Source organism: Eptatretus burgeri, chromosome 25 (assembly GCF_056783735.1).
Source record: "Eptatretus burgeri isolate ZD-2024b chromosome 25, Ebu_testis_v1, whole genome shotgun sequence".
NCBI lineage: Eukaryota > Metazoa > Chordata > Myxini > Myxiniformes > Myxinidae > Eptatretus > Eptatretus burgeri.
Window position 1 is genome coordinate 781,494 of NC_140985.1, and position 13,210 is coordinate 794,703.

Genomic DNA, 13,210 nt, shown 5'->3' on the forward strand with positions numbered 1-13,210 from the left:
AGCCAGGTGAGGAAGGGGGCCCGAGGGGCATGGGGGTGTTGAGTCATGGGCATGGTTTTTTGTTTATTGTTTTTTTTTGGGAGGGAGGGGGGGGGGTTATTTCATTGTTTGTCTATCTAATCCCCACAATGCTCTTCAACCTTCTTTCTTGCAGTACTGGAGAAGGACGGAGTGGAAGAAGTGTCCCTCAGAGACGACTCAGCAGGACCTGGCTTTGATCTCCCCGAGCCGTCATTGTGCTCGTCCTTTAACCCAGGCACCTCATCGTCCCTGGAAGCAGGGACTTCCCCTCTTTTGTCGCTCACCCCGAGCTTGAGCAGCCTGGAGGACAGAGTGGAGGAAGTGTCCCTCAGAGATGATTCAGCAGGACCTGTGCTTGAGCTCCCTGAGCCGTCATTGTGCTCGTCCTTTAACCCAGGCACCTCATCATCCCTGGTAGCAGGGACGTCCCCTCTTTTGTCGCTCACCCCGAGCTTGAGCAGCCTGGAGGACGGAGTGCAGGAAGTGTCCCTCAGAGACGACTCAGCGGGACCTGTGCTTGAGCTCTCCGAGCCGTCATTGTGCTCGTCCTTTAACCCAGTCACCTCATCGTCCCTGGAAGCAGGGACTTCCCCTCTTTTGTCGCTCACCCCGAGCTTGAGCAGCCTGGAGGACAGAGTGGAGGAAGTGTCCCTCAGAGATGATTCAGCAGGACCTGTGCTTGAGCTCCCTGAGCCGTCATTGTGCTCGTCCTTTTACCCAGGCACCTCATCATCCCTGGAAGCAGGGACGTCCCTCTTTTGTCGCTCACCCCGAGCTTGAGCAGCCTGGAGGACGGAGTGCAGGAAGTGTCCCTCAGAGACGACTCAGCGGGACCTGTGCTTGAGCTCTCCGAGCCGTCATTGTGCTCGTCCTTTAACCCAGTCACCTCATCGTCCCTGGAAGCTTCCCCTCTTTTGTCGCTCACCCCGAGCTCGATCAGCCTGGAGGACGGAGTGGAGGAAATGTCCCTCAGAGACGACTCAGCAGGACCTGTGCTTGTGCTCCCCGAGCCGTCATTTTGCTCGTCCTTTAACCCAGGCACCTCATCGTCCTTGGAAGCAGGGACTTCCCCTCTTTTGTCGCTCACCCCGAGCTTGAGCAGCCTGGAGGAGGACGGAGTGGAGGAAGTGTTCCTCAGAGATGACTCAGCAGGACCTGTGCTTGAGCTCCCTGAGCCGTCATTGTGCTCGTCCTTTAACCCAGGCACCTCATCCTCCCTGGAAGCAGGGACTTCCTCTCTTTTGTCGCTCACCCCGAGCTTGTGCAGCCTTGCCTCCGGAGGGTAATGAGCATGTCGAGGGGGGTTATGATATCAGGGGAGAATGGATGATGGATGAAAATGGGAAGGAGGTCACAGCGGTGTTCGGGGAGGGAGGAGGAATATTGGGAACACGTTTGGAAGGTCAAATATCTTGCCTTAGTTGCGTACATAATATGTAGATGGGTAGTGAGTACAGTATCATCAAAAGCTTTTCGAACCGAGTGGTTGTGATTATCGGCAGTACGAGTTGATTGTGATAAAAACATCTATGTATTTATTTCCTAGGGCTCCGAAGACAGACTCCTCAACAACCTTCCTTACCCACAATGCATCCGTCCGCTCTGATTGCTCCGATCAAGGTGGTACTTGCACCCAGACTCGCATTCTTTTTGTCTCCGTCCGAATTCGAGTCATTCTCACCTTTACCTTCTCCTCCTAGGAACGTGCTTGGATCTACCGTGCTCTCTCGGTGCTCAGAAGGTAGAAAAGAGGTGAGGGTTCTCCCAGGTACATTTTTATTGATACTCACACAGTCCGCTTTTGGGACACAGCGGAGACAACAGACACCATCTTCAGTGCATTTTGTTACGACTGATCATTTACGTGCTATTATTTATTTATTTTGACCCCTCCCCCTCTCCCTCCTCGTTACCCCATTGGTCAATTGACAGTAACACGTGAACAATGAAATCACGTGTGGGTCGCACAGGGTCATCTTTCCTCTCCATCTGTATCTTTAACATCATCATGCGCAGGCGGTGAACTCGCTTGATTCCCTTCAATGTTTACATTGTTGTCTTGTTGCCATCGTAACCCCAGGTTTAAATATTGTCGGTTAAACTAACCGATGTTCGACAGACTACAGTCCCGGTGGTTCCCGAGCTCACTGCGTGCTCTGACCCATTCCCAACCTCCAAAGGTTTCGCGAAACTCCAGGATCGAGGATCATTAGGACACGCAGGTGCTCAGTGCTGTTTTTGTGTCCATGGTCGAGGCTCATGGAAGAGTGAGAGCAGAATGGAAGGGAACAAGTTGGATTGGGGTGGAAACATCAACAGCAAAGGACACATGGGGGTGAACAAGCTGCACACAAGTTGAATGATACACAGCAAGAAGAGGAAGAGGAGGTGCTGAGACAGGAAAGTAGTCGCGTCGTTGTTTGTCCTTTGAGGCTTTGCAGATGTTCTTCCCTGATATCTTGTACTTCACCCCGAAACTGTACTTAGATTGAGTCAAGGGGGTCATGTAGATCTGGGTCAGGATTACTCGAGGACTTGTGGTCTGTGAACCACAGGTTGGGAACCTTTGCTCCACAATTACATTTTTTTTGTCATCTTGATTTTCTTATCCCAGTGTTTTATTGTGTTGTTGATGTTCTCATGACAACTGCCCCTTCAACCCCCTTGCCCCCCACTGGTTAGTTATTTAATGTACTGCATGAAACAAACAGGTTTTAATCATCTCACGTGTTTTCATGTGTTCTCTCCATTTTTATTTTCAGGGTTCAGTTTAAAATCCCATGGAAGACAAGGCCGGGCTTTTGCCCACCGGTTCATTACTCTCGCTCAATCCAGGTTCGTGTTTTGTCATCGAGCGGGATTCATCGATTTCCATTCCGTATAAATCCCATATCTGCCTGGGGTTTAATCCCACAGCATTGCCATTTCTTACTGGAGTTTAATGCCATATGATTCCCATTTCTTATTGGGGGTTAATGCCATATGATTTCCATTTATTCCTGGGGTTTAATGCCATGATTCCTATTTATTCCTGGGGTTTAATCCCACATGATTCCTACTTCTTCCTGGGGTTTAATGCCAAATGATTTCCATTTTTTCCTGGGGTTTAATCCCAAGATTCCCATTTCTTTGTGGGGTTTAATCTCACATGATTCCCATTTCTTCCTTGGGTTTAATCCCACATGATTTCCATTTCTTACTGGAGTTTAATGCCATATGATTCCCATTTCTAACTGGGGGTTAATGCCATATCATTCCCATTTCTTACTGGGGGTTAATGCCATATCATTCCCATTTCTTACTGGGGGTTAATGCCATATCATTTTCATTTCTTACTGGGGTTTAAATCCACATGATTCCCATTTCTAACTGGGGTTTAATGCCATATCATTCCCATTTCTTACTGGGGGTTAATGCCATATCATTCCCATTTCTTACTGGGGGTTAATGCCATATCATTTTCATTTCTTACTGGGGTTTAAATCCACATGATTCCCATTTCTTACTGGGGTTTAATCATATGATTCCCATTTCTTCCTGGGGTCTAATCGCACATGATTCCCATTTCTTCCTGGTGTTTAATCCCATGTTTCCTGTTTATTCCTGGGGTTTAATCCCACATGATTCCTACTTCTTCCTGGGGTTTAATGCCACATGATTTCCATTTTTTCCTGGGGTTTAATCCCATGATTCCCATTTCTTCCTGGGGTTTAATCCCACAGCATTGCCATTTCTTACTGGAGTTTAATGCCATATGATTCCCATTTCTTTCTGGGGTTTAATCCCACATAATTCCGACTTCTTCCTGGGGTTTAATGTCATATGATTTCCATTTCTTCCTGGCGTTTAATGCAATAGCATTAAATAGTTTCATGCCGTTTTCCTGGATGGCAGGACAAGCCCATAGGTCTGCCCACTCTCCCCTGACCTGTCTCGCCTGGGTTCGAATCCAGACCCAGTTATAAACTGTGATCCTCGTGTTTGCATGCAGGGTGATTCATCAGTGTGTGCACAGTCCATCAAATGGTCCTTAGCCGTGTCCCGACTGCTGGAATCAGTTCGTGAAAATGGTGGAGGAACTTAATTTCCAGAAAGGTTCATCACCATATCAAATCCGAAGCCATGATCTTTTCTACCCCCGTTTAACTTCCGTCCCACCCTCAAGCTCACTGCCTTCCAACCTTCCCGTTTTTACTTCCTGAGTTTCCTTATGTATCCATATTGTCCACCCCTTGCGTCCTCCCCTACCCCCTCCCCCCGTTCCTCCTCGTATTCCTTATTTGTTCAAGTCTCCCCCTATTTTGTCCTTCAACCCTGGTGTTGGTGTCGTCGTCCCCCCCCCCTCTTCCTCTTTCTTTTGTTCTGTTGTGTCCCAATCCATTCAGTTTTCTAGCTCTTCCATGAGCCTTGACTTTGTGTACAAACATGGAATAAAACTTAAAGATCCCACACTGTCTTTCATGGAGAGTAGGCGAGCTATCACCGGCGGCCTGAACGAATCACAAATTCCTTCGCGAATGGTACAGAGGAGCTGCATCAGCGACACAGCCACATCTCAGTGATGATGTAACCAACGGGCTGAATTCAGAATCGAATCCCATTCCAATAAGCATCCGCCGACAACAACATTCCCAGTTTCCCACTTTAGTGAAGTTCAGTTCAAATAATTTTATGGAAAAACAATAAAGATCCCCGACTTTAAGTCTCCGAGTATGTCTCCTCTCAAGTACTTGATGTCGCAGAGGATGGGGAAGTAAGCAGGGAGTGAGGGCAGGAAGAGGGGAGGGGATGTACAATGTACATGTCACACGTTCATGGTGTCAGGTGTTGTTGAGACCCGTCACACGTTCATGGTGTCAGGTGTTGTTGAGACCCGTCACACGTTCATGGTGTCAGGTGTTGTTGAGACCCGTCACACGTTCATGGTGTCAGGTGTTGTGGAGACCCGTCACACGTTCATGGTGTCAGGTGTTGTTGAGACCTGTCACACGTTCATGGTGTCAGGTGTTGTTGAGACCCGTCACACGTTCATGGTGTCAGGTGTTGTTGAGACCTGTCACACGTTCATGGTGTCAGGTGTTGTGGAGACCTGTCACACGTTCATGGTGTCAGGTGTTGTTGAGACCCGTCACAGGTTCATGGTGTCAGGTGTTGTGGAGACCTGTCACACGTTCATGGTGTCAGGTGTTGTTGAGACCCGTCACAGGTTCATGGTGTCAGGTGTTGTTGAGACCCGTCACACGTTCATGGTGTCAGGTGTTGTTGAGACCCGTCACAGGTTCATGGTGTCAGGTGTTGTGGAGACCTGTCACACGTTCATGGTGTCAGGTGTTGTTGAGACCCGTCACAGGTTCATGGTGTCAGGTGTTGTTGAGACCCGTCACACGTTCATGGTGTCAGGTGTTGTTGAGACCCGTCACACGTTCATGGTGTCAGGTGTTGTTGAGACCCGTCACACGTTCATGGTGTCAGGTGTTGTTGAGACCCGTCACACGTTCATGGTGTCAGGTGTTGTTGAGACCCGTCACACGTTCATGGTGTCAGGTGTTGTTGAGACCTGTCACACGTTCATGGTGTCAGGTGTTGTTGAGACCTGTCACACGTTCATGGTGTCAGGTGTTGTGGAGACCTGTCACACGTTCATGGTGTCAGGTGTTGTTGAGACCCGTCACAGGTTCATGGTGTCAGGTGTTGTTGAGTCCCGTCACACGTTCATGGTGTCAGGTGTTGTTGAGACCTGTCACACGTTCATGGTGTCAGGTGTTGTTGAGACCGTCACACGTTCATGGTGTCAGGTGTTGTTGAGACCTGTCACACGTTCATGGTGTCAGGTGTTGTGGAGACCTGTCACACGTTCATGGTGTCAGGTGTTGTGGAGACCTGTCACACGTTCATGGTGTCAGGTATTGTTGAGACTGCTGTGAAGGTTTGTTTCACCAAAATCATAACTCTAATCATCTGATGTTTGGTTTTTTTTTTCAGAGAACCCTGAAGACATCACACCCGTCACCAGCAGATAATAAAGAGAATGTAAGCGAAAGTGCCGATGGGGATTATAACCGTAAGGGAATTCTGAACGAATGTTTGGGTGTCATCGCACGGCGGTCCTGATGCTATTGATGTACAAAGATACCGATGAGGTACCAGCATACTGATGAGGTACCAAGATACTGATGAGGTATCATGATAATGATGAGGCACCATGATACTGATGAAGTACTGGCATACTATTGATGTACAAAGATGCTGATGAGGTACCAAGAAACTGATGAGGTATCATGATAATGATGAGGTACCATGATACTGATCAGGTACCATGATACTGATGAGGTACCATGATACTGATGAAGTCATCGTGGCATACAATTGATGCACAAAGATACTGACTGGGTACCAGCATTCTGATGAGGTACCGGCATACTGATGAGTTCATGATACCTCATCTTTGTACATCAATGGGATGCCGGTACTTCATCAGTTTCTTGGTACCTCATCAGTATGCTGGTACCTCATCGGCATCTTTGTACAACAATAGTATGCCGGTACTTCATCAGTATCACGGTACCTCATCATTATACCTCATCAGTATCTTGGTATGTCATCAGTATCTTGGAACCTCATTAGCATGCTGGTACTTCATCAGTATCTTGGGACCTCATTAATTTGCCAGTACCTCATCAGCATCATGGTACCTCATCAGTATCTTGGGACCTCATTAATTTGCCAGTACCTCATCAGTATCATGGTACCTCATCAGTATCTTGGGACCTCATTAATTTGCCAGTACCTCATCAGTATCTTGGTACCTCATGGGTATCTTGTTTCGGTTGTTTTGTTTGCTATGCATTGTGCATAAGTGATATGATGTCTGGGACGGGGGTCAATACAGCGACTCAAGACTCGCATCTGTGTCACCAAATCCGTTTCCAGGACGTTGAAGAAGAAGGACAGCGTGGTAACCGGATGTTACTGCGGGATGAAGGATACCTATTGAGGGTCAATCACACCAAACTACCTAATTTGGTTTCTCTCTGTCTGACCGCGATACATTCGGTCATTTGTTGTCCAATCTCAACCAAACTCGACAGGAGGACTAAGGGTCTCACGATGAATGTTACAGCGACTTCACTTGCCCTCCTCCTCCTCCTCCTCCTCCTCCTCACGTCTCATCCTTATCTTCAACTGCGACTTCTCCGTCAACCGTGGCCCCAAAATGTAACATCACTCGTTGTCAGAACTGCACGGGTCGCACTTCCGTGGATTTGGGAATGGAAATGGAATGTTAAACCAGCCCGGCACGTCTTGTTGAATTTCCTGCACTCCCGATTGTCGAGTCAGTCCCCCTATCGCTCCGTCCGCAGGTGTCGCTTCGTGCGAGAGCTCGACCGCAACATCAACACATACCCTCAACTCCACTACCCTGACGTTTACATCCTGGCTGGGGGCGACCGAGAGTTCTTTTCAAACTTCAAGGTGCGGTTTGATTATGGCTCGTGCTGGTTCTTCGTGCCGACACGAACAGGATTTTTAAAGTTTGAACCGCTTTCTCGGGTTCAAACGGCAATCTTCCACCGTGATGGCCCTTTGGACTCGTCATGACGACGAACTTGATGAACCCAATGTTGAGAGGTTTTTCTAACAGCCGTGAGGTGGAGAAGGTGAAGCAACATTCCGGGCATGAGAACCCTTCTTTGAAGTGGTAGAGAGGCTCCGACCTCATCATCACCACAACCACCACCAGGAGGACGTCATCGACCAACTTATCACCAAATCTGTACGAATAAATGTCAGCGTGTCTCCTCCGCAACTCCAAAATCATGAAAACCAAACAGCCTGAAACTTTGCACGCATTCCGAGAAAACTTCAAGGAAGTGGAAGAGTGAAAAATTTGGTGTTTGGGTTAATTAAAACACCTCCTTTGAAGGTAATTAACGGTCTTGTTTAATTATATCCTTCATCAGGCGCATCCTCGGTCACCACTCCCACTGGGGTCTTAAGGCGTATCCTAAGTAACCCCGCTGGGGTCTGAAGCCGCCATGTTTTTTTGGCCTGGTCAACCATGCCTTAAGTTGGAACAGGCCAGAACGATTTCTTCACGGACTTCCACTCTCACGGACTCATTAACGATCTCCTCTCATGGACTAATTAACGGTCTACTCTCACGGAGTCATTTCTTAAAAACTCCCCCCTCACCCTTCTCCCTCAACTCTCCCGCTTCTCAAATTTACACCTCCCCCCCCTCACATCAACAAAGCTGCCTCCTTCCCCTGCCCTATCTCTTCCAACGCATTCCTCCACCTCCTCCAATCTTCAACTTCCTTCTGCCCCCGCTCTTCTTACTCTCCACTGTGGCGCGTCCCATCTCCACCGAGCCTCTTCTCCTCATCTGGTCCTCTCGCTTAACTCTTCTGCAATCTCCCACACACTGTCAACAACAACTCACCCAACCTATCTTTCCCCCTAATCCGTCGTCCTACCCTCCCCCGCCTCCCCTGCACACAAAGCCTCCTCCCCTCCCTCTTCCTAAACAGAGTGGACCTCAAACATCCGTGGCCTTCACTCGAACCTGACAGATGTCTCCATACAGGTTGCCACTGACAAACTGGACATAATCTGCTGAACAGAAACTTTCCTCCTTCAAGACGTCTCTGACTCCCAAGTATCTCTCCCCGGTTACTCCCTCCTCCGGTATGACAGACAAGAGCCTCGTCCTGGTGGAGGAGTTGCTCTCTTCAACAAGGACTATTCCTCACTCTCCATGCACTGCGCTCACTCCCCCACACCCCCAGGAATACCTCTGGCTACGGCTTCCCCTCCACTCCCACTTCATGTTTACATGTGTGTTGTACCGTCCACCAATCAGCGATGACTCCATTTGCATGTCATCGCCGAAAACTTGGACCAACTTCTATCCTCTCATCCCAATTCTCTCTTCTTCATATGTGGTGACTTCAATTGTCATCATGCCAGTTGACTGGGTGTGGGTACCTCTCTCACCTGTCATGGTACTTCAGCAAAGGAATTTTGCGACTCATTGGGACTGACTCAATCGGTCAACTTCCCGACCCGGATCTCAACCAATCTCTTCTGGATCTGATTTTGACAAATTTCCTTGAAAATATCTGCTCTTCTTCCTCTGGCTGTTATGAGAGCAATCCTGTGGTATCCAAGGCAATCTCCACTGATGGCTCACAGACTTCCTCTCCAGTCGCAGTCACCGTGTGGCCCTAAATGGCCCTGTCCAGGCTGGAGTTCCTCAAGGTAGCATCCTGGGCCCTGTTCTTTTTCTGGTTTTCATCAATGATCTCTCCGACTCTCTGGAAAATCCTCTTTATCTCTTTGCTGATGGCTCCACCCTCTGTCGCACCATCTGTCATCCGGTACATCAGAAAGCAGCAGTCTCTTCACTCTCTGCAGATCTGGATAAAATCACAAACTGGTCCAACACGTGGAACATGTCTTTCAATCCGGACAAATCTCACACTCTATGTCTCTCCGAAAGGACCATCTGGAAAAAAACCCATCTACTTTCTCAACAATCCTCTGGAAGAAGTCCTTCCAGTCAAGCTTCTGGGTCTCACCATCTGCCATGATCTTTCCTGGAAAATCCACATTTCCAACCTGGCCTCAAAAGCCAGTCGCCGACTTGGAATCCTCCGTCGTGCAAAGTCCATCCTCTTCCCACCTGACCACAAACAAAGCTTTCGTCCGCAGCCTGATGGAGTCCTGCTTTCCCCTCTGTGGTGGTGCTCCCACCTCTCACCTTTCTCGACTTCACGCTGTGGAAACCAAGGCTTTTAGGAACGTTGGCATCTCCCACGATGAAGCTGAGTCTTTTGGTCTCTCACTCTCTCACCGCAGGAAGGTCAGTTGTCTTTCTGTCTTCCACCGTCTCCTCTCCGGCCTGACCCCCCCCACCCCCGCCCTGCTTGTGATCTGTGCCCCCCATATTTCCATAGGGCGCTCAAGGTCCTCGAGCAACTCTCTTCTGGTGAAACTACCAAAATGAAGAATCGATGCTCACCTTCACTCTTTCATTCCTCTTTTTCCCACCTTTGGAACAAACTCCCACATACTCTTCAATCCCACTCTTCCCTCCAGGTCTTCAAAACAGTTCACCACTATCTCATATCTTTCCCCATCCAAAATCTTGATCTTTTCTTCCCCCGTTAATCCACCCCAAACCCACCTCCTTCAAATTCCCTGCTTTCCTTCCTGAAAGTCCTTGTCGACTTTCAGGAAGACCATCTTGTATTCCCCGTGTTCCTCGCCCCATCCCTCTCCCTTCCACAGATGTCCGAATGTCTCTGTTCCCCACTGTTTCGTGCTTCCCTCTCCCGTATCACTCTTGTCTCTTGCTCCCTTTGTGACACGTTATGTGTGTTTCCTCTTATACGAGCCTCGACATCGTTTCCAATTTTTTTTTCAAAAATCTCGACAACATGGCTCCCTCGATGCAACCAAAAATTCTCTCTTTTGTCTTCCACGAGCATCGACGATGAGTACCAAAAAAGAAACGAAAAGAAGAGAGGGGCTCACGCTTGAAACGTCGCTTCACCTTCCTTCTCCCGACGCTGAGCAAACCTACAAACGTTCAGTTGAGATAATTAAGACTGAGTCCTGTCCTTGTAAGGACGAGTTATCCCCATGTTCTTCGAAAAAAAACGGGGGATATTGTTTTCGGCTCCATCTGTCCGTCTGTCCTGCCATCTCCTCCTAAACGATTGTGCAGAAATTCACCAAAACTTGGGAGTTATGATCACCACGTGGCAAGAAGGTGCGGGACAGGTATAATTTTGGCCCCAGGGGGCGGGGTCAAAAGGTCAAATAACAAAAAAATGCACAATGACGGGCACATTTTAAAACATTCTTAAATGAAACTTTGTACACGCAATCAACATCGGGAGAGGCATGAAAAATTTAACCTTTTTTGGATTTGACCCCCGGTTCATGCCCCCAAGGGGTCACAAGGGTCAAAACGAAATAATTATTTTTTTAATGGAATTTTATATTGGGTCAATCCTGGTAGAACTTTTTGCCATCTTTCAACTTTTCTTTCAGTGGTAAGAGTGGGGATTTGCGACGCCGCGTCACCGACCTCGCTCTCGTTTTCCTTTGTACAGCTTATGAAATGATATGTTGCGTTCTTCCTCCTCGCAGAGCTCGTGCGAGCCTCAGGATTACCTCTCCGTGGAGGATCGCCAGGTGGAGATGAACGAGTGGAGGAAACTTTCATGTCGCCAAAAGTCTCGATTATGGGCCAAGGTGCAAAGCCGCTGGCATCTTCTGCAGAACCCGAAGAAGTTCTAACTTTGCCGCCACTTTTCTCACGAGGGTACCCGTGGTGCTTCACTTCCTTCTGACCTTCAAGTGTTCAGAACCCTTTAAATCGGATTATTTGTTTTTGTCATCCTTTAGTGGACTCGGTGTAATCTCCTTTTTGCAATCCCCTATGGAATATTCATCCAACCTGTTGTTTTAAAGGAGGAAATGCTTGGACTCTCAGCACAGGGGTGACATATTCTGTGTCGATGAGTTAATTTATTCAGCTGTCGTTGCTCACCGGGGTTTAGTATGTTTGTAAAGACTCTTTCATGGATTTAATTGTTATTCGAGCAAGTTTGTACGTGTCCGACATTGTCTCACGTGTCCGAGGTTTTTTCTGGAACAAGTTTTTCTTCATCTTCAGGCACATTTCACTCACTGGCAGGATGTTTGCAAACAAGTTTACCGTTCGAAGTCCTCTGTTCCTCTCTCCAGCACGAAATGCTTGTTATGGTTGTTGTTCGTAACCGCTTTGGGTTTTAATGAGTCCAATGACAGTATGTTCAGATTGAAGGTTTCTACAATCCATTGTCTTTGCTCCGTTTGTAACATTTTCCTGTGATTTGGAATAAAATGGATTTTTGGAGTTCTGCATTTCCTTTTGTTTGTCCTTACGTCGGTTGAGTTCAGGCACCCAGACATGACGGGACATCATGTCGACGAACACACCTGCATGTGTGTCTGGGCAGAGGATTTGGGGGGGAGGGGGCAGGTGGAGCTCGAGTGATGAGCATATTGAAGGATAAATGGAGAGATTTCGAATGAAAGAAAGTAAATGTAAACCGAAGTTGAGAAACTGGCATTTCGAGTCTGCCATTTCACTCAGGCCGACAGGAAGGGACTTGAAGCAGCCATCAAACTTCGACACTGGACTCCCTTTTCTACTCTCTCTCCGGCATCAACTCATCCTGGGAATTCTTTCAAAGAAACTTGCTCTCTCTCTCTCTCTCTCTCTCTCTCTCTCTCTCTCTCTCTCTCTCTCTCTCTCTCTCTCTCTCTCTCTCTCTCTCTCTCTCTCTCTCTCTCTCCCTCTCTCTCATACACAGATTTATCCCATCTCGTCTTCAGTTGTCCTCCCTTCCTCCTGCCCATTGTACACTGAAGCTTGTGGTGAGGCAGTTTTCCTGAAACAACTTGCCTTCGCCTCATGGAAAGCAAATCCAACTGCTCACATTCACTCTTTCATTCCTCTTTTTTCCCGCCTTTGGAATAAACTTCCTCACTCTGTTCAATCCCATTCTTCCCAAAAGGTCTTCAAAACAGCTGTTCACTAGCACCTATTGTCGTCCCCTATCCAAATCCTCGATCTTTTCTACCCCCGTTAATCCACTCCAAACCCACCTCCTTCAAATTCCTTGCTTCCTCCTTCCTGAAAGTCCCTGTAATGTCCATCTTGTTTACCCCATGTTCCTCGCCCCATCCCTCTCCCTTCTACAGATCTCCTCATGTCTCTGTTCCCCACTGTTTTGTCCTTCCTTCTCCCGGCCCTCTTGTCTCCTGCCCCCCTTGTTGTACGTTCTGTGTGTTCGTCCTCAGACGAGCCTCGACATTTTACACCAAAAAAAGAAGTAAATAAGCCACAAAGTACATAACACTGATGGAGTTGTTGCGAGGATTCCAGAAGCGATGCGTGGAGCAGCACAGGAAGACAGAGACAAGTGCAATGCTTCAGGATGATGAACCAACCAATGCAGAAGTCTCCATCTCACCGCACTGATCTTGTATTGTGTTGATACATCTGATAAAAGTTTTTCTGAGAGATATGGGAAAGTTCACAACACCACACAAAGGCCTTGACAACTACCGCACAAATGAACACACATGCAATGCAGCCAATCCAGGCCTTAGCAGGGTGGGCCATCAA

General features: G+C 48.0%; 1 protein-coding gene across 6 annotated transcripts; it reads left to right on the top strand.

The window, feature by feature from the left end:
• Window positions 1-133: 133 nt before the first annotated feature.
• LOC147007794 (uncharacterized) lies at window positions 134-11,932 on the top strand. 6 transcript variants are annotated; one of them, XM_085866384.1, is made up of 7 exons: window positions 134-1,303; window positions 1,568-1,641; window positions 1,722-1,773; window positions 2,202-2,243; window positions 2,784-2,856; window positions 6,004-6,051; window positions 11,182-11,932. In XM_085866384.1, exons 1-7 carry the CDS (start codon window positions 984-986, stop codon window positions 11,329-11,331), a joined length of 759 nt encoding a protein of 252 aa, XP_085722510.1. In that variant the 5' UTR covers window positions 134-983; the 3' UTR covers window positions 11,332-11,932. The 6 variants fall into 6 exon arrangements, with proteins under 6 accessions (XP_085722510.1, XP_085722512.1, XP_085722511.1 ...); XM_085866386.1 differs by lacking the exon at window positions 6,004-6,051; XM_085866385.1 differs by lacking the exon at window positions 2,202-2,243.
• The last annotated feature ends 1,278 nt before the right edge of the window (window positions 11,933-13,210 follow it).

Excerpts from the sequence above, each read along its gene's own strand:
- LOC147007794 (XM_085866384.1), top strand. The coding sequence starts at position 984 with ATGTCCCTCAGAGACGACTCAGCAGGACCTGTGCTTGTGCTCCCCGAG. Across the intron at positions 2,244-2,783 it reads AGGATCATTAGGACACGCAG|GGTTCAGTTTAAAATCCCAT; the intron begins GTGCTCAGTGCT and ends TTTTATTTTCAG. Across the intron at positions 2,857-6,003 it reads ATTACTCTCGCTCAATCCAG|AGAACCCTGAAGACATCACA; the intron begins GTTCGTGTTTTG and ends TTTTTTTTTCAG.